The sequence below is a fragment of the Plectropomus leopardus genome, chromosome 3 (genome assembly GCF_026936395.1).
Source record: "Plectropomus leopardus strain MGB_pleo_1.0 chromosome 3, ASM2693639v1, whole genome shotgun sequence".
NCBI classification, from domain to species: domain Eukaryota; kingdom Metazoa; phylum Chordata; class Actinopteri; order Perciformes; family Serranidae; genus Plectropomus; species Plectropomus leopardus.
Window position 1 is genome coordinate 13,012,501 of NC_142178.1, and position 23,327 is coordinate 13,035,827.

At 39.0% G+C, this 23,327-nt stretch overlaps 1 protein-coding gene across 1 annotated transcript in view; it reads right to left on the reverse strand.

Annotated features, from left to right (window-relative positions):
- The window catches only part of helz (helicase with zinc finger), a 70,459-nt gene that overhangs the window by 43,175 nt on the left and 3,957 nt on the right, over window positions 1-23,327 (reverse strand). Inside the window, exons 2-15 of the mRNA XM_042484739.2 lie at window positions 18,617-18,862; window positions 18,048-18,084; window positions 17,604-17,728; window positions 15,163-15,219; window positions 14,785-14,833; window positions 14,455-14,530; window positions 13,002-13,200; window positions 11,357-11,464; window positions 11,022-11,163; window positions 10,622-10,777; window positions 9,975-10,245; window positions 5,763-5,889; window positions 5,403-5,615; window positions 3,178-3,308 (exon numbers count right to left, since the gene is read on the reverse strand). Of these exons, the coding sequence (XP_042340673.2) occupies window positions 3,178-3,308; window positions 5,403-5,615; window positions 5,763-5,889; window positions 9,975-10,245; window positions 10,622-10,777; window positions 11,022-11,163; window positions 11,357-11,464; window positions 13,002-13,200; window positions 14,455-14,530; window positions 14,785-14,833; window positions 15,163-15,219; window positions 17,604-17,728; window positions 18,048-18,084; window positions 18,617-18,844 (1,919 nt within the window). The 5' untranslated portion in view covers window positions 18,845-18,862. The remainder of the gene's footprint in view (window positions 1-3,177; window positions 3,309-5,402; window positions 5,616-5,762; window positions 5,890-9,974; window positions 10,246-10,621; window positions 10,778-11,021; window positions 11,164-11,356; window positions 11,465-13,001; window positions 13,201-14,454; window positions 14,531-14,784; window positions 14,834-15,162; window positions 15,220-17,603; window positions 17,729-18,047; window positions 18,085-18,616; window positions 18,863-23,327) is intronic.

Below are 23,327 nucleotides of genomic sequence, written 5' to 3' on the forward strand. Positions count from 1 at the left end.
ACTTTTAATGAACTTACAGAATTTGTTTTTTTTTTGTCTTTCAATAAAATATTGCCTTATAAACAAGTACCAGCTTTAAACACCAGAGAGACAAAGAAACATTCTGTTAATCTAATTAAGCTCAGTGGGACAGAGATAAAGTGAGAAAGAGAAATTCTTCCGCAGCATGACAGGAAATGTATGCACACGTATACATATGGACTCAAAAGGACAACTCAGATTGTGTCACCGGGGGGTAGGTGTGGTGGGTGGGGTGTCTGCAAATGAGACGTAGGTGGATGAAAAAGTAAAGAGGGAAAAAGCAAAGATGTATACAGGGATGAAAAGCTGAAAGGCTGAGGAGAGAGGGAAACAATATGGGTAGAAAGTTGCTAAGAAGTGACGGAGGTTCAATAAAAGTCAGAATCACATAAACATATGCAACACAAACATCTCCGACTATGTAGAAATAAGCTGTGTGTACCTATAGCTGCTTGTATTTTCAGGGTCTCTCTTAGATTTGTGAGAACAATACTTTGTTTACCTGATGACCATGACTCTAGTTCAGGTCAACATCTGACATATGACAATTTTTTTGTTTTCATTAACAAAAATCCATGGCAGAGAAAGTATAGGAAGGATGCCAACACACTTCCGCATTAATGTGCAACAAGCATTATCCCACCGTAAAAAAGAAAAGTGGCAGCACCGAACAGACACAAATTCTGTGAAGAGGAGCAGCCCATATTAACTAATACACAGGGGTGGGTGTTGGAGTGTTAAAACAATACATATGGGTAGAAGAGAGGATGCACATATGTGATTTCACACACATACTCATGAAAGTGTGAGGTATCGTGCATGTGATGTGCGTGCGTGCGTGTGTGTCTCCTTGCATCACTGTCCTCATTATGAAGACTGCATCCTCTAAAGCTGTGAATCCACTAACACCAATTGATTGAGCTCCAACTGAGACATAGTTGGGGGGCTGAGAGAGTTATCTCAGCATTCATGAGGGTGTGTGTGGGTGTGTGTGTGTGTGTGTGTGTGTGTTTCTATATAAAAGGTGGATGGATGAGATCAAGGAGTACTGCTGTCTAAAACTTTCATGTGCCATCTATACTTTCTCCACAAATGCAATCGAGAGAATATCAAATCAAGCTTTTCTCTTCATAAGATATGCAATATACTGCGTATTGGTATCTAAACTAAGAAAAACAGACGTAAAGCTAAGACCATACTGCAACCTGATAGCTTTGATCGAGAATTTAACACCCAGGTGTTTGTCATTTGATAATGTACCATTTAAGGCTGAAGTAGTATTTTGTTCTAGAACCACTCCAAGGTGCTGTTTGCAACATTGAGAGCATTAATATAGCTATGAAGCACTATTTGCTATGTGTGCATCTCACTATCTAACCCATCACTGCCGCTTTGCACTGACTCATATGGTGTTACTGCTGATATTGAGTCAGCAGTGTCACAGAAGCATAATTAGCAGCCATTCTACAGTTCCTCCCAGGTTAACACCATTAGCTCTGTCAGCACTGTTGCTGTTGTTTAGTTTATGGAGTTAGCACCACTAGATGATAGCTGCCTGCTCAGCCACCTCAATGTTGAGAACTGTGTCCAGATAACTTACACACTCTGAATTTCAGATAGAGCCCCTTTAACATGGGTATTTAAAACATCTTAATTCTCAATCACTGAGTGCAGTGAGAGGCATAGTAGCTTGTGGCTTATTAGGGTTATCAATTCAAAAGGTGAATAAAGTGTGACTGACACAACTGTGAACCTATTTGCAAATTGCTATCAAGCTGTAATACACTTGCAAAATAAAAGAGTTTAATTTTAACAAGGCACTAGGGTGAAATTTAAAAATGATCATTCAATGTTCATATTACCGTCTCTTTTTTTATGCAAAAGGTTCAAGTAAAACTTTTAATCACAGTATAAAATGACAATGAATATCTGTAGAGTTTGGAAAACGATTTATTTTACTCAGCACTGTAAAAATTGAAGCCTGTGAAAACCAATGACCATCAGTATCAACACAACATCAGTAAACTCCACACTACCTAGGTCTAAACATCTCTTTACTGCTAAGGCAACGGGTGGGGAAAAGACTAAATTATACAGTCACTCACTTAAAACAGTGACAAATCAAAAGTTTAGGAGTGACTGTGCACCACTTTCCCATTAGTTATAAAATGGCTAAAAAATTAAGGCTGTATTGTACAAGGCAACCTCATTCCACAAAACCAAGATGCAATGCTTTTATTCACTATATATTTTAATTTTCACTGGGCTATATTCTTTGTAATTCCCATGCTAAAGAGTGTGTTTATATAAAAAATATACGGCTCAATGGCACCACCACATCAGGTTTATCCTCCTGTTCACTGACGTTTAATCTCAAACAAACTGTGCGCTTCAGCTAAATTCACTCCTTGGCCTAATTTTAATGAAACACCCTCACTTAGCCAAATTCCAAGTAAAACAAAAGGTTACATCAATCAAATTCTGGAGACTAGATAAAGTCGCAGCCTTGAAAATCACAGGGGATTATATGTGGCTCCAGTCAATAAAGATTACTGCCTCGCTCCCCTCACCTGTCCCACTACAGAGAGATAACTAAAGCTGCGAGGAGCTGCCAGCGTTTCAGAATGGCCGCCAAGTTAGCAAGGCGAGGGATATTCGGTCAACTCTCAAATTGATGTGGTGTCCCCTCTGGCAAGGTATTTGTCAAGCTGATGTGATGTGCAGGTATTTCTGCATGATAACTGCGTTAAGGATTAGCAGTATTAACTATGCATGAAAGTGTGTACATGCTCTGTGCAAACATCTTCCCTCACGTCTAATAAAATATAAATGGAAGTTGTTGATTGGCAGATTTTTAGTCATGTCTACAGTGTTCATCTGCAATGTGAAAGAAGATTCCCTCTTTTACTCAGTAACATGAAACACGAATTTATATCATTCTCCTTGATGTAATTTATTTGTATTTGATGTTTTCCCCCATCATTTAAAGGCAATAATGTATCTCAGAGTTCCCACTGAATCAATGGAGTGAGATACTATGCCTGAAGGAGGTTGAAACCATAATGAGAATAAAATATTGATCGCTGCCTTCAATGTAAAACAAATTTCTGAATCAGCCCTTAATGGATGTGATCGTGTACATGGTGAAGTACATACCTGTTAGGGCTCCAGGGGATGGTGGGGACAAGGCCAATGTCAGGGAAAAGGATGGTGTTATCTTTGATGCGATCCAGGGCATAGTGCATCTCACAGAGTGGCTGTCTGTTCAGCTGAAACTGGAGCTCCACCTGACAGAGATGCAAAACGGACAGTTTAGTAAAGAGTCAATACAACTAACTGTTTATCTCCCACTGAAGGATACTATTTTATAGGCAATAAAGTGTAATTCCATCCAATACAACAGCCCTGAAACAAAAGCTTTTTTGTTAAGATTGTATAACTCTGGGATAAAATGGCAATAATTTATTTTTGGTTTAAAAAATAAATGACTCTCATGATTGTCTTTCATAACTAACAAGGAACCCATTGTCATTACAAGTAGTGTATGTAATACATGCAATGTGTGCATTATATGTAGATTTAAAATACAAAGTATGAGTGCAAGATTTAATGAATCCCATTCAAACTCTTTTTGAGATGTCTCTCTAGACCTTGAACAAAGCCCACCTTGCATCTACAAATCTCAAACATCCCAAAACTACCACTGCAATCTGAAAAAAACTGGGAGCTTTCATCTTCTGGCCAAAGTCATCCACAAAGTTTATCATGATGGCGTCAGCATCATGGTATAGAGATTCTTACCAGTAAAGACCCAGACACACCAAACCGACATCAAAAAACCAGTGGCAACAAAGGCCAACTGTTGCATTGTCTCATTTTGTCTCTCTCTTGGCCAAAAAGTTTCACTTTAGCAAACGACAAAGAGAACAGTTGACGGCCAACTAACATATTTTCTGAACCTTCGTGAGAGGAAATAACTTTTAATGCCATTAGGTGGCAGTACTCTCCATTTGTCATTCAAAAATAAAAACAGGCATCTGACAGGGCGGTTTCAAGATCCTATTCAACAAATTAACAATACAACCACATGTTGAAAGAACAAATGATATTTACCATCTGCCAGCATACAGTAACAAACATTTACAAACCATTTCTGCTAAAGATCACTTGTTTTCCTTCCTCACTTCCATTTCTCTTCTTGTCCACTGAGCTGAGCTGCAAGTCAAATTGATTTCATTCACCAATAAAAGGGCCAACAAGGGCTGACTAGTGCCAATGGTGCAGAATACATTGCAAAAACAAGAGCTTATCGACAGCCCAACATTAACTAAAGGCAGACTGTCTGCTTGGCGTGTCAGGGCCTTAAGAAGGATGGGGAGACAGTGACACCTGCAACGTGTAAACTATCTGTTGTCAAGTGTTGTGTCATGTTTAGTTAGTGCTGGCCTTGGCAAACTAAACAATTGTCTATTTTTAACTTGATGTCCCGGAGAGCCTTGGACCATTTAAATATCATTTTAATCCATTTCCTTAAACCAGTTTTATGTAATCACTAAGATTTTGTTTCCAGTGCTGGAGGGCCTCGTCATCAAACAGAAACAGGCTCCTAACAGGTAAACTCTAAAGTATGCAATGCCTTTAGGACAGGAGTGTTGAAATCAAAAGGAGAGAGAAGAAATAAACCAGAGATAAAAAGTGTGAACACAATAAAGAAGAAGGTGGGAAGGAAAGACACAACAAGAAAGTGAAATAAACAACAAGAGTAGAAAAGTCTCTGAGATATGCAAGAAGAGCATGAAACATCAAGGCTGTGTGAATTTTTTGTAAGAGCCGACAGAGGAGATAGGAAAACGAAATTGTAGCACGTAAGCAGGCAGAAACAGCATATGCGGAAGAATAAGAAGATTATGCTCCCACAGTGATAGGATGAGGGTTGTTTTGATAACTCTTAACACAACGCCTTGCTTCATCTGCAGACGTTTGGGAGAGAAATATCAAGCGGAGGCTGCCAAAGGTAGAGACATTCAATAAGGGTGCTTTCTCTGAACCAGAGAACCCGACACAAAACAGTCACCTCACACAGACACATTAGATCGTTTTCCTGAAAACATGGTCCTTCTCTGTCCTCTAATCTTTTGTAAAAAATGCTAGCCAATAGGAGAAGATTTTTTAGAGGCCAACACATCAGGAAAGAATAGCGAGTTTGCTAACTAAAATCTCTTAGATGTACACAAAATTGCATTAGTCAAGAGATCATTCACCTGCCCTTTCCACTGCTTACAATCCACCACTCTTATTTAATATCTGGTGTTGACAGCAGGACAAGGACTCCCCATGCTGAAGCAATGCAGTGTCTACTTGCCCCTTGGTGCAGCCCATACCTGTAATTCTCTGTCAGGCAGCAGCCCCAGCTCATCACAGCAGTCCTTGCAGATCCTTAGGAAGATGTAGTCCTTGGTCTTCTCCTCAATCACAGCCTCGTAAACACGCTCTTTGACCCCAGGAGGCGGCTGGCTGCTGAACCCCTCACGGCCCAACGGCAGCAGCAGGACTGAATTTACCTTGGTCATCACTAGCCGTCCCGCCAATGTGTCCTGAGGTAAGAAAAAGTATATATACTGTTAAGAAGAGCTAGCTAGCTGTAAACTTTGGGCACAAATGAGTACTCATGTATAAATAGACAGACACAAGTGCTGTTTATTGTAAGCTTTTGCAATTGCCAATTCAACCAATCCAGTTACCTCAGAAAGCGTTTCAGTGAGTTTGAAGCGTGCAAAGAGCTGTCCGTTCTGGGCATACTTAGCTCCAACAGAAATGCCTGTCAGCATGAAGCTGGTGACGAGCTGGAGATTCACTTTGATGTTAAACCTGGGGGGAACAAACGTGGACAATTAGGTTATGCGGTTTCAGACCTTGAGCTTGAGCTTCAAAATTAAAATAAGAAATTATAGCAAACTCGGGATGGGACGAAACACACTGTTATCGCAGACAGCAAAACACTCACAGTAAGTATATTGTGGTGGATTTACATTATCAGGATAATTTTGAATATCTTGTCCAGCAGCAACAAAAGAAACAGCTAGATTACTCACAATTTCAAGAGACTGCAAAAACAGGCTGCGTACACAACAATTAGGGCTGCATGATATGCCAAAAAAAAAAAAAATCATGTTGCCATTAGCATTGCAATATAAGTTGCGATTTTAGTTGTAAAGGGATTTTGCATTTAATTTTCCCTGAAAATTGATTTTTTGCTAGGGCATGTACCAAACAATCCTTTAAATCTAAAAAACATATTTGTAGGCCAGGGCATCTTTGTTAAACCACAATGTTTTATTTACAATGGTTTGTTGTGACTCTAGTGATTTGGATATTACACTTATAGTTTCATATTTGGTTTATAATATTATAATAACAATAATCATAATGTAATAATAATCAGAATATAATCATAACATATTTTGATCATTTGTGCAGCCCTAGCACCAACTTCAAAAAAAGAAAGATTTTGTGTCAGCAATTTCACATGGAAAGATATCATGCCATTTGAATAGTTTAAAAACTTGACTTTTTAAGATTTTTTGTTTTGTTTTTCACTAAAAAATACATTGAGAGAAAAAGGATGTGTGTTTTCTGGGATGCAAGAAAAAAGCATTTGTGTTCCAGTATGTTTAAGTGCTATAAGCTATAAGAGTTATAAGCATACTTTGATGATTATTGTGATTTTTTTGGCAAGGATAATCCTGGCATGAAATTTTGATATTGCCTCAAGCCTATAGCAAACACCGTAACATTTTATGGTCTGTTATTGACGAACTAGTACCAGCATCACAAAATGTTCTTCTGTGGCTGAAGCACATGTGTTTCTTCCTTTACTGCAGACATTTTCACACTGGAACTGTTCTGCTTACTGGCAGTTCAGCCTTTTACCATATATTCATACTTGTGCTGCTGAATATTCACACTCCAGACAATATTATACATTTCTGTCAAGAGAGGCTGGTCAGTGCATCAAAGTGGTGAAAGCCCTGCTTTTATATGGATTAAAGGAGCCGACGTGATTAGCTGTGAATGATACTAGCTCCATACCAACCTCGGACACACCCACTAAAAATGTATGATCGCGGTCTTCTCTTAGTCAAACCATATTTCCAAGTGTATCATATTTTCATGCCTCGGGCATGTGAGCATTCTCTGAGCTTTGATTCACTACAGGCACCACAATGATCTGTATACCATTCACTGATACTACCTGGCAGCTAACACATTAAAAAAAACAGGTATACACTGTTATGGTCAGCAGAGATTGGTGATAGTGAGAAAAAATATCATTTTGAAGTTAGGCAACACTTGTTGGCAGGTTTGTGCATTTGCCACTGAGAGAACATAACCTGCACAGGCATTTCTCACCACGTCTGCAGTCAGACATGTGGTTAGAATGACTTCCAAAGGAAATCACAAAAAATACTTATAAACTGTCATTTTGTAAAAGCCTCACTTCAAAAAGTAAGGTCACCTAAATAAATCCTTGTCAGTGGGAAACCTAAAATATATTTTTATGATATGTCAGACCTTCCAAGAAAAACAACCATTTGCACAAAGCTTATCCACACACACACTGAGTGGAAAATTTAAGCACTTTTGGGTCCTTTCAGTTCCAGACTGTATTAAATTGCCTCTCTGGTCTCTGCTGGATGTGAAGTGATGAAATCAGACGCAATATTGGCGATGAACTCTGATGGATGATTGACATATGCAGATAAGTTAACACATTATGTATTTGTCTGCAAACTATTGCTGTTACACAACCAAAGGAACTCTTGGGGTTTCTTGTCATGGTTTTGCCTCAGCGTTCTGGCTATATTCTCAAGAGTAGGATGCATTTAGACAAAAACAGAGAGCAAGACACTCTTGGTTCTCCATGTGAAAGACCTCGTAATACACAATTCTTATCAAACAAGAAATAAATTGAGTGTGAGATTATTCAGAGAGAAATTCTACTAGAGATATTTTTTAAGTTACAGGTTGCATTTAAAAGAGTTGTTTGCAACATTCAGAGCATATGTATGCGTCAGAGTTTTGGGAGACACGGCACACAGATCTCAACATGGAGGTGTCTGAGCCAGCACCTTGCAGGTAACGGTGCTTACTCCATTAACAGCGCTAACTGCAAACAACAACATTGCTCACAAAGCTATCAGTGTTCAACAGCTGTCCTGCCACCATAACAACCATATGAGTGCAGTGCAGACTGATGGTGAATAGCTAGTCAGTGGGATACTCACATGCATTAATATGCATGTACAGCCGGAGCGGCTACTACAACAAAGAACGGAGGAGTTCGTATCACAACACACACAGAGGTAGTGTTACCTAATTCTCTGCTCAGGATGCTATTCCTACTCTATATCTATATTACATAGCAAATAGTAGTTTGCTGCATTTAACAACTGTGGGATCCCCTCCATGGCGCAAATCCTATGGAGAGAATCTATGCTTCAACCCAAAATCTCACGCTTAAGCCCTGAAAAGCATTAGAACCTGCCAGAACATGGATGGTTTAAATAGACAGAGATTATTCAAATGTACGTTGGAACTGCAGCAGATTGAAAGAACATTTTATACTGCAGGTAGGTTCAATTCCTTACCAAGATAAATGGTACTGTGAGTCATGTGACAAGATTTAAAGTGGTCGGGAAGGGTTCACTGTACTAATATCACTGAATGTGGGATGAAGCATGTACTGTGATTTCACCTGCATCTCACTAAGTTAAACTATTGGAGCATCATGTAAGGAATTAAAATAAAAATCAGTGTCCATTCTAGAGGACAAAAAACAATATTTTCCTCACTTACTTCCAAAGGATTGCCTAGACATGTTATTAAAATGGCACTTTTACTGCGAGTCAAGCTGAGTGTGAGATATACAGTCTCTCTCACACACGCAAATTCACAATGAAGGTCGAGTCTGACACCTTGTGGTGGCATCTCATAACACTGAATATTTACACCACTTAAACTCTCAACCAACACAACCAAGGTCCATATTAGTGTATGTTGTGATACAGTGGCTTTGTGTTCTAAGTAGCCAAATTACAAATAATCAATTAATGACTAAAATATATGAATATATTGCACATTTTTTAAATGAAAGCAATGTAAAATGTAATTAAAACGATCACCAACTGTTTAGCAGTTCTATTACCACGTAAAATAAGACAAACAGAACAAGCAGTTGTTTAAACTGTATTCTTGAGAGTTACGTTTCTCATTTGTAGCTACATTACTGAGCGGACAAGTGGCCCATTACATAGTCCAGTCAGACCAGTCACTGAAATGACTTGACTTTTTAAAAATGAACATCTGCATTCCAGTTTTTCAGGCTAGTAAGTGGACTTTGACTTATGATTTTTTTGTCAAATTATAAAAGTATTTTAATATTTGGTATGACATTTTCTACATCATATTACACTGTTGCACTTCGAAGTTTGTTTTCCAAGTTAAATTTCAGTGAAAGCTGTTTTGTAATTTTTTGTCAGTAGCTTGCATTAGTTCCTGCTGCCTCAGAATGGTAAGACAGTAAGGTTATGGTTTAATATTAGCTCCATACATCAGACATATGCAGATAAATACACTTCAGATGTGACTGTACATTTAGATTAATTCTTGCTGCACAGTGCAATCACAACAGATTGTCTTTTAACACGTGCTTCACATACTTCCTCAACTGACGGTATTCCCAACCAATCCTTTTTTGCCATACAGCCTCAACACCAACTTATCACAAATAGACAAGCTAATGTGTTCTTACGTTTCATGTTCATATTTTCCTGATATATAAGTTTTTAATCTCTTAAATATCAATGAGTGTTGTTGAGTTTTCATTATGTAAAGTTATGGAAATGTATTTTCCTCTCTCAGTGAGAGGACACCATGAAAACGAGTATACTCACTTGCTAACTTCCTTGTATTGTGCAATCTCTTCTATGTAGAGCAGGTCATGCAGGCGGGCCTGGTAGTTGTCTTTGGTCAGAGTCTTGTCCAGGACTGACTGGGTGAAGAGCTGGTCGGCAGACAGAGGGATCTGATAGCGAGAAAGGAGACTTCGCTCCAATTCTGCCATCGTTTCATTGGGACAGAATTCTACGATGGTCTTGCAGGACGAGTCCCAGCGCTTTGCAGTGATCAAGAGCTGCTGCCTGGCTGCCATCAGGTGTTCCAGGTCTGTGAGCAAAGGGTAGATCAATTTATTTTATCAACAAAGGGGATGTCTTTGTGCCTTACATGTGCTTCCAGAACAAACCAACAGTTAGGTACTAGATGTGTTCAACAGCATTTACAACTGTATGTGCTATTTAACCAATTGTGATCTACACATAAAATAATACGCAAAATATTTAAATCCTAAAACTCTACACATTATGAAAATTACACTAAAGCATATCATGATTAGAAAACAACAATTTCATACAAATACCGTGTTTGACACACAGTGCAATGGCTCCCTGATTAGATCATGGTTTACATTAAATCAGCTGTGTACCTAAATCATTTTATATACACTGACAACCTTTAGATGACCGTCTTGCTTTGAGCATACCTTCAATTGAGGCAGCATCCACCATGATCCGCTGCATCAGCACAGGTTCTGAGCCGAAGTCAAAAACAACGGTCTGTCGGAAGGTACCAAAGATTTCTGTGCTGAAGCCCACTGCTACCTTGTAGACACAGTGGTCCAGGCCGTTGTCTGCTGCCACTATCAGAACAACAAAGTTAGTGTAAACACATTTAAACTAGCAATCTATTGTAGACAAACAACAGAGAGTTGAAACATTAACATTTAAGAGACAACACAGATTAAAATATCCAATTACCAATGAATATAATTTTTTTTTTAGAATTTTAGATTTTTAGAATAATGCAGGATAAGGACAATATATCACTGAACACAATAAAAACAGCCTTGTCCTGGATCTATAGCTACTTTGAACGGGACATACCTCCTGTTTCCGCTCCTGGAGTCCACTCTTGGCAGCCTTTAGGGAGGGCTTGCAGCCGCTCCCCAGCTGACACCCCTGTGAGGAAGAAGTGTGGCCGGTGGGCATCATAGAGCAGGGCGATGCGGTACAGCTTTCTAGCCGGCTAGCCAAAGAGACAGAGATCAGAGTGTAATCTGAACATTCACATAATCAAAAGTGATAATGACCAACTAGCACTGGCTGGTGTGCAGTGCAGAATATTGTCTTATTTTTCAGTGTTGCACTGACAAATGATCTGGTTAGACAGAGAAAACATTTGAATATGTACCTGCTTGGTATTCAACATTTCATCCTACCTTGCACAACAAGGAGAAGGTCCAGGAGTGAGAAGACTTTTTTGTGGTTACGGTAACAGACAGGCTGGAGCTGGTTTCTACATTCACTCCTTCTAAGTAGTCACTTAGCTAGAAAAAAAACAAACACACATGGTTACACAGAATCTATCACTGCACTTTATTAGAAAACCATTAAAAAAGTTATTTGTCAAAACATATTTGAAAAATAAGTTCACTGTTGTGCAAAATATACATGAATGCAACCTTTTGAAACATTTATCTGAATCACATTTTTTATGCTTCTTTACAGTCGAGTACCAGCTATGGAGCTTATTCATTTAAGAAAGTTTGTCTAGTCAACAGAGTCAAACATCTGGAGACTGCCCTGACTGGGGTCAGGATAATCTGCACCCACTGTGCAAATTTGGGACAATGAAATTGTGGTGTTTCATTACTTTAAAGGGACAGTTCGCCCCGGATTCAAAAACACTCGTACCTGTAGAGCTATTAATTAATCTTGATAGTATTGGTGTGAGTTGTAGTATATTGGAGATATTAGAGATGTCAGCCTTTTCTCGAATGTAATAGAACAAGACCACGACTCATGGAGCTCAGAGAGCCAAAAAAAAAAATCACACCTACAAAACTTAACAGCAATGTGTCTTTCCAGAAAATTATGACCTGCTTATTAAAGATAATCCACAAACCCTGTTGTAAGCAGTTTCTTGTTTCTTTTTTTTTTATATTCATTCCTACCGAACTACACTTGAACTACACCAACTGTTTCACAGCGAAGAAGGAAGCATGTATCCACTCATGAACAGAGGCTTGGTTTTGTGAAAGCGTGAGATGTAAACATTAATAGCATCCTCCTCGGCTAAGCTGTAATGTAAATGGACTCAGTGGTGCCAGGTGAGCTAGCAGTAGATGCGCACTTCATCTGTGTGGTGATACAGTTTGGAAGTGTAGTTCGGTATAAAGAAAATAGTTCCTACACGAAACTGCTCAAACAGGGTCTGTGCTTTATCTTTAGTAACTGGGTCGTGATTCCTGAAAAGAGACATTTCTGTGGAGTTTTTCTTTGAGCACCACAAGCTGAATGCCATCTAATTCTATTATATTGGAGAGAGGGCAGAGATTTTTACAGCCAATATCTCCAACACACACACACACACACACACACACACACACACACAAAAAAAAAAATAATCAAGATTTATACATAGCACTACAGGTAGGAGGAAAAGTATGTATTTTTGATTTGGGGGGTACACTGTCCCATTAAGATTTAAAATGATAATATGCAAACAGGGATAAACAAAAGGATGTTTATCTATGTGTAATCCTAACAGGAGAGCACATGAATAACAGAACGGGCAAATTTAAAAACTACAACTAGGCTAGTTTCAGTAGTCTAGGTTTGGTGTGCGCATACAAAAACTATTTGCTGGGTTGCAGAAGTGTGTTAGTACTGCCCCCACAGGATTTACAAGGTCAGGGGGTTATGAAGGTTTGAAGAGGCTTTTAATAAAATCCCACACAGACACACAGTAGCAAACACATGTTTGAATTTTGGTGGCCTTTCTCAGACGTTGACCCTCACCTCGGCATGGTATTTTGTCTGTTTTCTATCCATTGAGACACTTTTGAGAGTGCATGCACTCACCACTTTCTCTGGGGAGAGGGAATTCATCCACTTCTCTATCAGGGTCTCCATGTAGTTCTCGGTGAAGTGTTTGCTCTCCTGCTGCTGTTTCAGGCGGATGAGCCGTGAGGCATAGCGCTTCTGCCACTCCATCAGCTCCTCCTGAGAGTGGGCTGATGTACACTGGGCCCCATACCGACACAGGCCCTGCTCCAAGTACCTAGAGCAAAGACAAACTGTGTGCTGAACTAGTGTTTAAACAAGTAGTCCATTAATCAATTATTTGCCAAAAAAAAACTATTTGCGTCAATGGCATCTAGTTGCTTTACGTTATTAAATTACCAAGAGTACTGAGCATTTGCTGGTTACAGACTTCCCACTGCTGCCTTTCTTTATTTGTTATTATGGTAAATTTAGAAACTGTTAGTCAAACAAAATAAGCCATCTGATGATTTACGTACCTTTGTTGCCAAAACTATTCATGGGTTTTAATCCAAACAATTGATGGCTTTTCATAGACAAAAATCCTTCAAAACTGCGTCTGGCACAATAATAAACTAGAAGTCCAAATATATAAATATATAGCAAGTCCCTAGCACATTTGAAGACATACAATATTCAATAAAAGGCAAATACAGGCTTGAAATCGCAGCAGACCTATAAAACTGTCTAACCCAAGCAGTAGTACATTTTGCTGGTGGTGCTGCATCAGGACATATACTACTGTAAGGGCTAAGACAGACAAATCAAACGCACAACACCAGTTCTAAAAGCCTGTCTACACTTTTTCTGCACACTTTTCATCCCAAATTGTTGCACGTGTTGCACTTAAGAACTCAATCTCACGTTGTGTCAATCACTGTTAGACATCAACTCTAAAACTGTCACGTCTGTATGTCTCTAGCTGGAAAAACTGCTAACTACTATTCAGGATTGATTGGATTGTGGAAAGTGGTGGTCTTCTATTTATGTGTGACTCCAGTATTGGTAACAGCATATTAAACTGAACTATTGACATCTGGAAACAGACGTGGAAATGACTGGGATAATTCCGCAGCCTCTTCATCAGCTCGTAAAACTCAACGTAGTTTAAAGAAGTGACAGGACAACAAAATCTCGGCAGCTTGACGATTCAATTTCGTATTGTACTGAGTATTTTCACAGAGAGTAGAACAATAAAATGCATTAAGTTCACAGTGCAAGGTTTCTGTGCATAACAATTTTTATCATATGACAGATTTTTAAAAAAACACATAGGGAAGATACAGGCTTGTTGTGCAAAGGCCTTAAGGCCATACAGAATCTCAATACTCATGAATCTTAGATTCATAGGCTTCAGTGTTACTGAAAATTTTTACTTCCTGAAAGCTTTGTTGGTCAATTTACAATCTAATGCCCATCTTTCTCAGCTGGATGAGAGATAAGTTCTTCATTACACACACCTGTGTGGAAATTAACAACCAGTTCGCAATACCTTTTACAGAGGGTGTACTCCTCACTGCTGGTGACTCCTCGGGGAGGAGGCCGGAACTGCCAGCCATCTTGGACCTCTGTAAATACACGCAGACCAGAGGTCATTATGACACTAAGCCAAAAAATTCAAAAACATCATAACATGAGTTTCAGCTAGCTTGTAACTTGTTTAGAATGTGCTACCAAGCTGCCAACTGGCAGAGTGAAGACTTTCTAAACATTAATGCTATCTACTGTACTACTTCAATATTACGTGTGAAATTTTGGTACTGAGCACATCATAATTCCCTGTTTGCTCAAGTCGAGGGAAGCATGCAACAGATTTGCTCACCTTCCTCCTGGTCATCTGTGTATTCTGGTGCCATTTCTCTATTTATAGCCTGATGGAGACAAAGATCAGGCAGGGGTGGGGTGGAGGTGGTGACAGAGAGATCATTATGTCAACTACCAACATAGCCATACAAGCAGTTGGACCACTGGACTTATTAAAGACAAATTAGTAAGAAATCCACAACAGCTACAAGCCAGGCAGGGGAGCAAAAAAATGATTAAGTTAACATTGGAATCAGGCCATTAGTCATCTTTATGACTCTCGCCTACAAGCACTAAACTACCACCTGTACAACCAGCAAACACCAAAAGGCATAAGCAAAAGAAGGCAGGAGTGCACCACCGTCAGTTTTGCAGCCCCACAACCAGAGATACTTACCTCTATTTCTGACAAGAGCATTTTTAATCTGGTAAGGTCTTTTGCAACGATGCCATTCTGTGAAAGAAGGTAGAGAAGAGTCTTCATTACAACAGCATGCTGCTATCAGTGCTTTCAGTGCATCTTCATGACAACTAGAAAACCCACTGCTTTGGAAAAAGCTGGCAGATGTTTGCTTGGTGTGATCTTATTTATCATGTCACTTCCAAATATCTCTAGGCAAGATCTAAATCCATTACCATCCTGATATTTAAAGCTGCACTAAACAAGTGTGAATATCTAAAACAAGTTGAATTATCTAGATGATGTCCTTACAGTTTCTATGTTGCTCTTATAATGTCATTTCTGTGGGTGGATCTGCTGCCTGATACTGCACGTGACAGCAGAATCTGGTAAAATATGGTGAATCTTCAGGGTCTTTGTGGTGACTAGTGAGGCATTGTCTATTGCAGACACATTTTATGATTCAAAACTGACAGTGGTGGATATTTCCTTAAAAGATGAAGGCTTCACTTAACAAAAGGCCATAATATAGATTCTTGTTTTTTTTCTCACCCTTCTGAGGAGCAGATATGGATGTTCTTTCGATAAAGCATTAAAATATATCGTGCAGTCAAGTCAATAAAAACTTTTCAGTTCCAGCTGAATGACCGCTGTGCCTTTTTTATTTTTATCCTTCAGGGTATTATTCCCTTAAGCAACATAAAAATATGCAGTAGGGCCAATTTTTCATTTATTATTTCCCCTACTCTATATGAGCACATCTACGTGAAAAACAGCAGAGTATCTCTAGTTTGGTTTTTAGATCCATATACAGGTCTGATTTGAGTCACCTGATAAGTTTATAACAAGCTCAAAAAAAAAAAAGAAAAATACATTCAACTTTAAATTAACTGTCACTCGTTGACCGTTTAGATCTACAGAACACAGTTGGCAGTTGGCTAGATCCTAATAGATGTGTATGAAATGACAACACACTTTCATGACGCTCCACAGGATAGCTCAGCTCCACAGCGTGGAGCGCCAGCACCACACAGGGCCAAGATGAAGAGGCAACCAAATAAGAAAAGAAGAGCTTTCTGCCTCTTCTAGTGTTCCCAATCTGATTCTCAAATATCTGTATTTGTATAATACATACTGTGCTGTGTACGGTGCAAGAGGGAAAAAAAACAGTTTAGCAGAACACTTTTATCCATACTTTTTCCCCCCACAAAATGGATGGTATAACTTTACAAAACCTGGGTTAAAGTTAAAATGCAAATAAGAGGGGAGGAGTTAAGGGAACACTAAGAATGGAAGGCTTCAAATGATAGGGAATAAAAAAGGACAGAAGTCAAAGGAGGAAAGATAATCAGCCCAAGCTGTGTCAGAATAATGTTTGTTTTTGTGTGACTAAAAAAAAAAACAGATAGAGACCTGCATAGCAAACAGGATTGTCCCCAATTGCATAAAATGTTGGATGACCTTGGGGCCAAACTCAACCTTTGAATACGTGTGTAGCGTGTGTGTGTAGTGTGCGTGTAGTGTGTGTGTTGCAGTGGGCAGGAAGTGGTTGCAGGCAGGAGAGGAGCAGAGCTGGGGGAGGCACCTTGGCAGCAAAATGCATGTTGATGTATGAAGACAGCGGTTAGGATAAGCAAAGGCAGGGAGAAGTCAAACGGGAGGAAAAAGTGGGAAAGTGACCCTCTGCCTGTCTGCTACATCCACAAAGTAACACTGTAATATGCATAGCATGTTTTTCAATCCAGAATAAGCCTTGCAGAACACTGACTGTTTATCAATACTAATTCAATCCACTGCTGAAAATAAACTTTTCGGATTAATCTGAAAACAGCTTTGAATCTGTTTTTTTTTTTTACACGTCATGTGTCTCGTCTATTTCACAAAACCACAATGACTATCATAATCATTAAGCACACTATATCTGATGCCATCCATGCCCCGAAAACATCCAGGACAATATGACCTAAACAGGCACAATATTTAAGCCTATTATAATCTAATTACATTCATATTTAGGTTGACTGTGTCTATGCATGCACACACTGGGTCTGTGAATGAAAACAATGTTTTGTTTTGTTGGGATTTCCTTGTTGCAACAGTAGGTGTTGTATGAACTATGGTGTGTGGGGGAAGTAGTAGTCACTCTGCAGGTGTGCTGCTTACCGGGGGGAAGCACACAGTTTTTTGACCGTTGTCGTGTAGTGGCCGAACTTTGAGCATTTTTGTTTGTTTTGCATGCAAGTTATTAATGGAAGTAAGTGTGTGTAGAGTATGACTGCATGGACGTTTGTGAAATCTAAGCTATTTATTGGATCTACACGGAAGATGACGCGTCAATTAGGCAAGTACCAGTATAGCAGCCCCTCAGTGGCTTGTAGGTTTTTTGTTTTGGTGAAATCAAGTCACTATACATTGTATACATTGTCAATTAATCATACCATTGGCTCTCCATACAAGGCTTTAGAGAGGATGCTGGCCACCTCCTGCAGGCTGCCATCCAACAGCATGGAGCGCAAGCTGGCCTGAAGCGAACCATCTCCCCTGGCAATCTCTTCTGCCAGTACTAGGACAGGATGAAGAATACACAGGGAACAGGTAGGCAGAGAAAAAAATTCAGTACATTCAGTTAGGTTTTCCTCCATTACACTGCAGTAATGAAGCAATGATATCAATGCAAGACAATAAAACAAGTAAATAGCTTGTATTCTGCAAAGAAATGAGCCTAAATTCAAGATTTCTTCAGCTACACTGAGACCAATGCATGTTGAACTTGGTGCTTCCCTGACACTTGCAGACACGCACACATTTTGTCTGCCACTAGGTGAAAAAACAACTACTGTATACACTATCAGCAGATGGTTTCAATTTAAATTGCAACTCACCATGTTTACAGTCTTCATCTGCTTCATCATAGTTTTTCTGTCAGAAGAAGGAGAGAGGAAAAAAAAAGTGGTCACCATAACAAATGGGAATACTTTGTGTTTGAGGGTCAGAGCTTCACATAAGCTCCAAGAATGGCTATCTTTGCCTCACAGCGGAGTCCCTCACACTATCATTATAGACTTAAGACGTTTCCATAATCTTAGGGCTTAAGTAACTGGTGTAATTTTAGTGCTCCAGGGTGATAACATAACAGTACCGTGGAGGAAGAAAGTAGGGTTTATTGTTCTCATTTCTAACATTCTCTTCATGGTAATTTACCAAGTGATTACAGCGGATTTAAAAGCACAATGATAGGCCTACGTCATTTTTTGTAATGCCTTAATTCAGGGATAGGAGAAAATTCTATCTGGTGAGGTGACCGCTCAAGTTCTGTCTCAAAGTCATTGGGTTTGGGTGTCCGCCCCTTTGTGGAGAGGGGAAGCAACAGGGGAGGAGGGGAAAGAGTGATTGTCTTAAGACTATAGGTTGTATACTGTAGCAACAATGCTTGAACAGTTGCTTTCCTCACCAGCTGCAAGAAGGCAGCAATTCGGTAGAGCAGGGCACGGCTTCGGAGGGGTCCGGCGGCAGCAACAAGGGCTGGTGGGCTCGGCGGGACAGGGGCACCGGATGATGGGGCTTGGGGTGCAAGGACCACCAGGGCGTCCGTGCTGTGGCTGACAGCCGCCTCGTACTCCCGCCTGGCTAACGATCTGCTGGCTTCTTCACATGACTTCTCCGCTCTCCTGTCCGCCATGACTCAGGGACAAAACGTCTGGAATCAGAAAATGAGGGAAGACATATTATAAGGAGGAGGGACCAGCATTTATTTTTATTTATTTACAAATCTCTTCTTCAAAAAACTCCCTTCCTACCTCTCAACCATGCTATCATACTGAACATGTATCATTGTACTTGTTCTCAATCATTGCTCACCCTGCAGGTGCCAAAAATTCGCACTGAGCTAGGAAGATAAGCCTTTTCCTACTATGCCCAACATACTTGGAATGTGCTTCAGCTAAAATTTAAGCTGTCCTCATTTATAACACTGAGAGAATTCAAAAGGTTTAATTTGTGATTTGATCTCATTAATTGTGACTGTCATTGTTTTCCAGATTTGTTTGTTTATTTTTTATTTTTTTATATATTGTAAAAGCCTTTTTCTGTTTTGATAACTGTTGTATGTACCTCAGCAACATTGAAAGTAAGGTTTCACTCTCAGTGTGTTTAAATAAAATAAATGATGATGATGAACATCTTTTCTGAAGCAGAAATGGGCAATAAGACACAAAAATCCTCTATTTTTTTCTATCAGCCACTCTCACCCTGATTTAGGTGACCAAGTCTGGCTATAGCTTATGTATTGGGTAAAGAAAGGGGGACTTGTCATATCTCCAAAGTTACAGTATAACAATGAAATAGAAATGCTGAAATGAATTTTGTAACAGACAGGAAATGTACATCCATTTGTCAACACTGCTTGATTTGACTGTAATAAACATATATACAAATATACAAAGTTTAATGAAATGTGAACTAGTTGACTAAATTGTTAATAAGTCTGATATAGACATGCTTTGTGTTGAAAAATCTGTCCTTTTACTTCCAGTTCAGCACCATTTTGCAGGTGCTCCTCGGCTTAAAAGTCCTGTCACTGGTTATAAACAGAAAACGTTTTATATATACTGAAAACAAAGAGAGGCTTTCCACACTCCCTGCAACAGTTGACTGACACTCCTCTCACCAGGGATTGTGCACAAAATTTGAGGACTCTGCACAACAGAAAACATAACACAAGCCTAAGGACTGAAATAACCATCAACAACCATCAACCTAAGCACAGATAAAGTGTTAACATGTGATATATGAATCTAAAACTGAGATGTTGTTGTCTCATTTTCAAAAAAAACCTTTTCTTGATCTTTAGGGCATTGGGCAGTGAGCGTTTTACATCAATCAGAGACAGAATCTGGTTTATCCAAGTAAGTTTTCACATACAAGGATATTGGTTTGCTGCACTGATAAGCATATAAGCATGTTCAGTGGCTGTATGTTAGGCACTACTGTAAGCACGGACATACAAATAGGTCAGACCATCACACTGACTATTTCTCAGTGCATATCAGGTTATACAATCTGAGAAAATAAAACCTACAGTACTCCCACACTCACCTATTGGTGAAACAAATGCCATTTGTTTTCTTCACTTTCCAACTCAAACTTGACACATATAGACCAAGGTTGACTGTTCAGAAAATTGTAAATACTTTAATGCTTTGAGTCTAATTTTTTTTTCACGCCTCTTAGCACAAGGACATTCAGTACAAATCATTCTATGAATTCCCCAAGGAGGAATTTACAGGAAATTAACTTATAATAACTTATAATTTCCACATTTTCCCCCAGCGGGAAGAGAGAGAAGGGGAAACGTTAAGAGAAGAGGAAATCAGACAAATCAAGAGAGGAATCCACTCTTTTTCTCTTGGGAGTGGTGGATCATTTATTGACGCTTGCTCTCCCCATTTTAAACATCAAAGTTGTACAGCTTCCAGCAAAACCCAATTCATCTACTCTATAATAATAATAATTTAAATTTACAGATGGACAAAAGTAAATGAATATGAATGGAATATGTCACAGCATGGATATAAAGCTACACATTTTTCCATCCTTGCAAGGGCAAGAATTTACTAAAGCCCTTCTTACACAGAGATCCAGCGATAGGGCCACAATGAAGACCCTTAATTATGCCAGCTTTGCTTTTTTTATACAGAAATACTTCTTGTTAACTTGTCAATACTTCTTGAGAGAGTCCCTTGATACTCTTTAGGAACACAATCAGCAGAATCTGCCACATGAACAGTGACTGTCAACATGATCAACTGCTGATTAAATCTTTATTTAAAAAGGGATTTTACTCCCTGCTGGCGGTAACTTACGAGCTATCACATGAGACTCTCTGCGACATATTTCAAAGAATTTTAAAAAATGTGATGTTACTGATTTTTCCTCTGTACCTTTCTATAAAATGTGGCATTTTAAAACTTTAATAGGTATACAATAAAATACTCAACACTATACAAAATTTTGCAATTAGTAATTATTTATCTAAAACTAAGCAAGCAGCATTATATTGTACATGAGATATGCAATGAAGAAAACTATAGAAATAAGAACATTTGATTATTCAAGCACAATGTGACCATTTGCAGCATGTAACTGTCTGCGTTTTTAACTATTGGTGGAACAGAATAAGCAATCTGCAGACGTCATCTTGAGATCTGAGAGAGAGAGAGCCCTTATTTCTAGGAAATTGTGTTTAGCACGCAGTGTGGATGTCTGCTCACCGAGGGTCATGTCCTCATGTGGTTCATCTGCGTTATTAATCAACAGGAAGAGAAGATCTCTCCTACATACCATTTATTTTGGGCTTCTGATCACACAGTGTATATTCAGATACATTTGCTGTGAATTGGCTGGGAAAGCAGTGATCACATGAGAAGCCTGAAGCATTATGTGAGACATATTTTTTTCATATCATTTCAAGCTCCAAAGCTGGCAACAATAGAGTCAACTGTCTGGCGTCATATGACTGCTTAGACTAAGGGCATTATCATAATTGATAATGCAGAATGTGAAGCCTTTATTGAGACTAGACAGTATGATGTGCGTGCTGGACAGTATGCAGAAGAAAATGGGTGGGTTGTGATACTTCATAGCTACAGAGCCAAACGGTCAACACCAAGTATGTACAACACCAAATACAATGAGAATACGCAGAGTGAATCTCTACAGTAAACTGTAAATCAAGGAATCTCCTTTAGGCTCTGTAGTTTAGAGCAGTGGTTCCCAATCTTTTTCCTGAAGGGACCCCTTTCTTATCATTAAGTAAACTGACGACCCCTGGCTAAGTGACACATTCTTAAAATATTTCTTAGTATATCAATGACTATCAATAATAAGCGCACACAACACATATGCAATTACTGCAGGAAGTTAGTGTAAAATGAGCAATTTGGATTATTGCATCCCAGATTAGTTTGCCTGGTATTTGTAGTAACTTTTTACAAGATTCTCTGTATGTATGTGGGGTTTTTTAACAATCATACATATTTAGTAGACTTTGTTTTTGACAAATTTGATGTTTTCTTTTCCCTGACACTTGGCCATTGTTCCATTATCACTTGGGTTGTTTTAATTGTGTACTTTTCTAATTCACAAAGTAATTTAGCACAGCAAGAGCTTTGTGAATATAGCTTATGTTCATGCGTGTAGCGTGCCATTATCCCAAGATTTTCTTTTTAAAGTCTAATCTGAACTTTATAAACATTTTAATTTCATTTTATTCACAGAAATGAATGAAAAGCTGAGATATAAGCCTTGTGTAAGGTTTCTCACACATCTTAAAATCAAGCAGGCCTCACAACCCCCTGTGAAGCTTTAGAGACTTCAAATAAGGGTCAGGACCCCCAGTTTGAGAATCAGTGGTTTAAAAAATGTATTATGCTCACTGGCTGAAATTCTTCCATTTTTTCTATCCACACAGTGGTGTGTATTACCGCCTTAAATAGCAAGATTATTCTCATGCTTTCTTCTTAAAATGTCCACTTAATTCAGTGCATTCTGCACAATACACAGATTCTAAATGGGTACACTTAGTCAAGTAATGACATTTACAGTCAATTACTGTCAAAAAATAGAGCAAAGGCAGAACTTCTAACAGCTTGGCTAAAGACAAACAGCACAAATCATTCTCAGTTTAGTGGGTGGTCAATCACAACATGTTTTGACAATCAATGTTTTCAAAGCCAACAACAGGCTATATTGAACCAGCAGCATACTCTGTTGTGCACTTGCTCTCATCTTCTTTTAATTGCAGGAGCATGTGTGTCACTAATAAGTTTATATCTAAACATACACTCATACTGAAGTGTAGGAAGGCTTACTCTTTGAATCTGTGCGGACAAGGCTGTGTGTGGTTGTAGGTGGCTACAGCTACTTTTCTGCACATTAGGCTAACACAAGTACAAAGAACTAAAATGAATTCCTAGAAACCAATGTGATTGATATTTAACATGTAAAAATAGTTTTTGCAGCTTTTCACCAACACGAAGTCAACAGAGAGAAAGCTCCACTGAAACTCTTGGGAAGTTGAGAATTAGCATCCAATAAGCACAATTACTTCTAAGCTCTGACAGGACCACAAACGCCATGGAAGAATCTAATTAACCTTACCACAG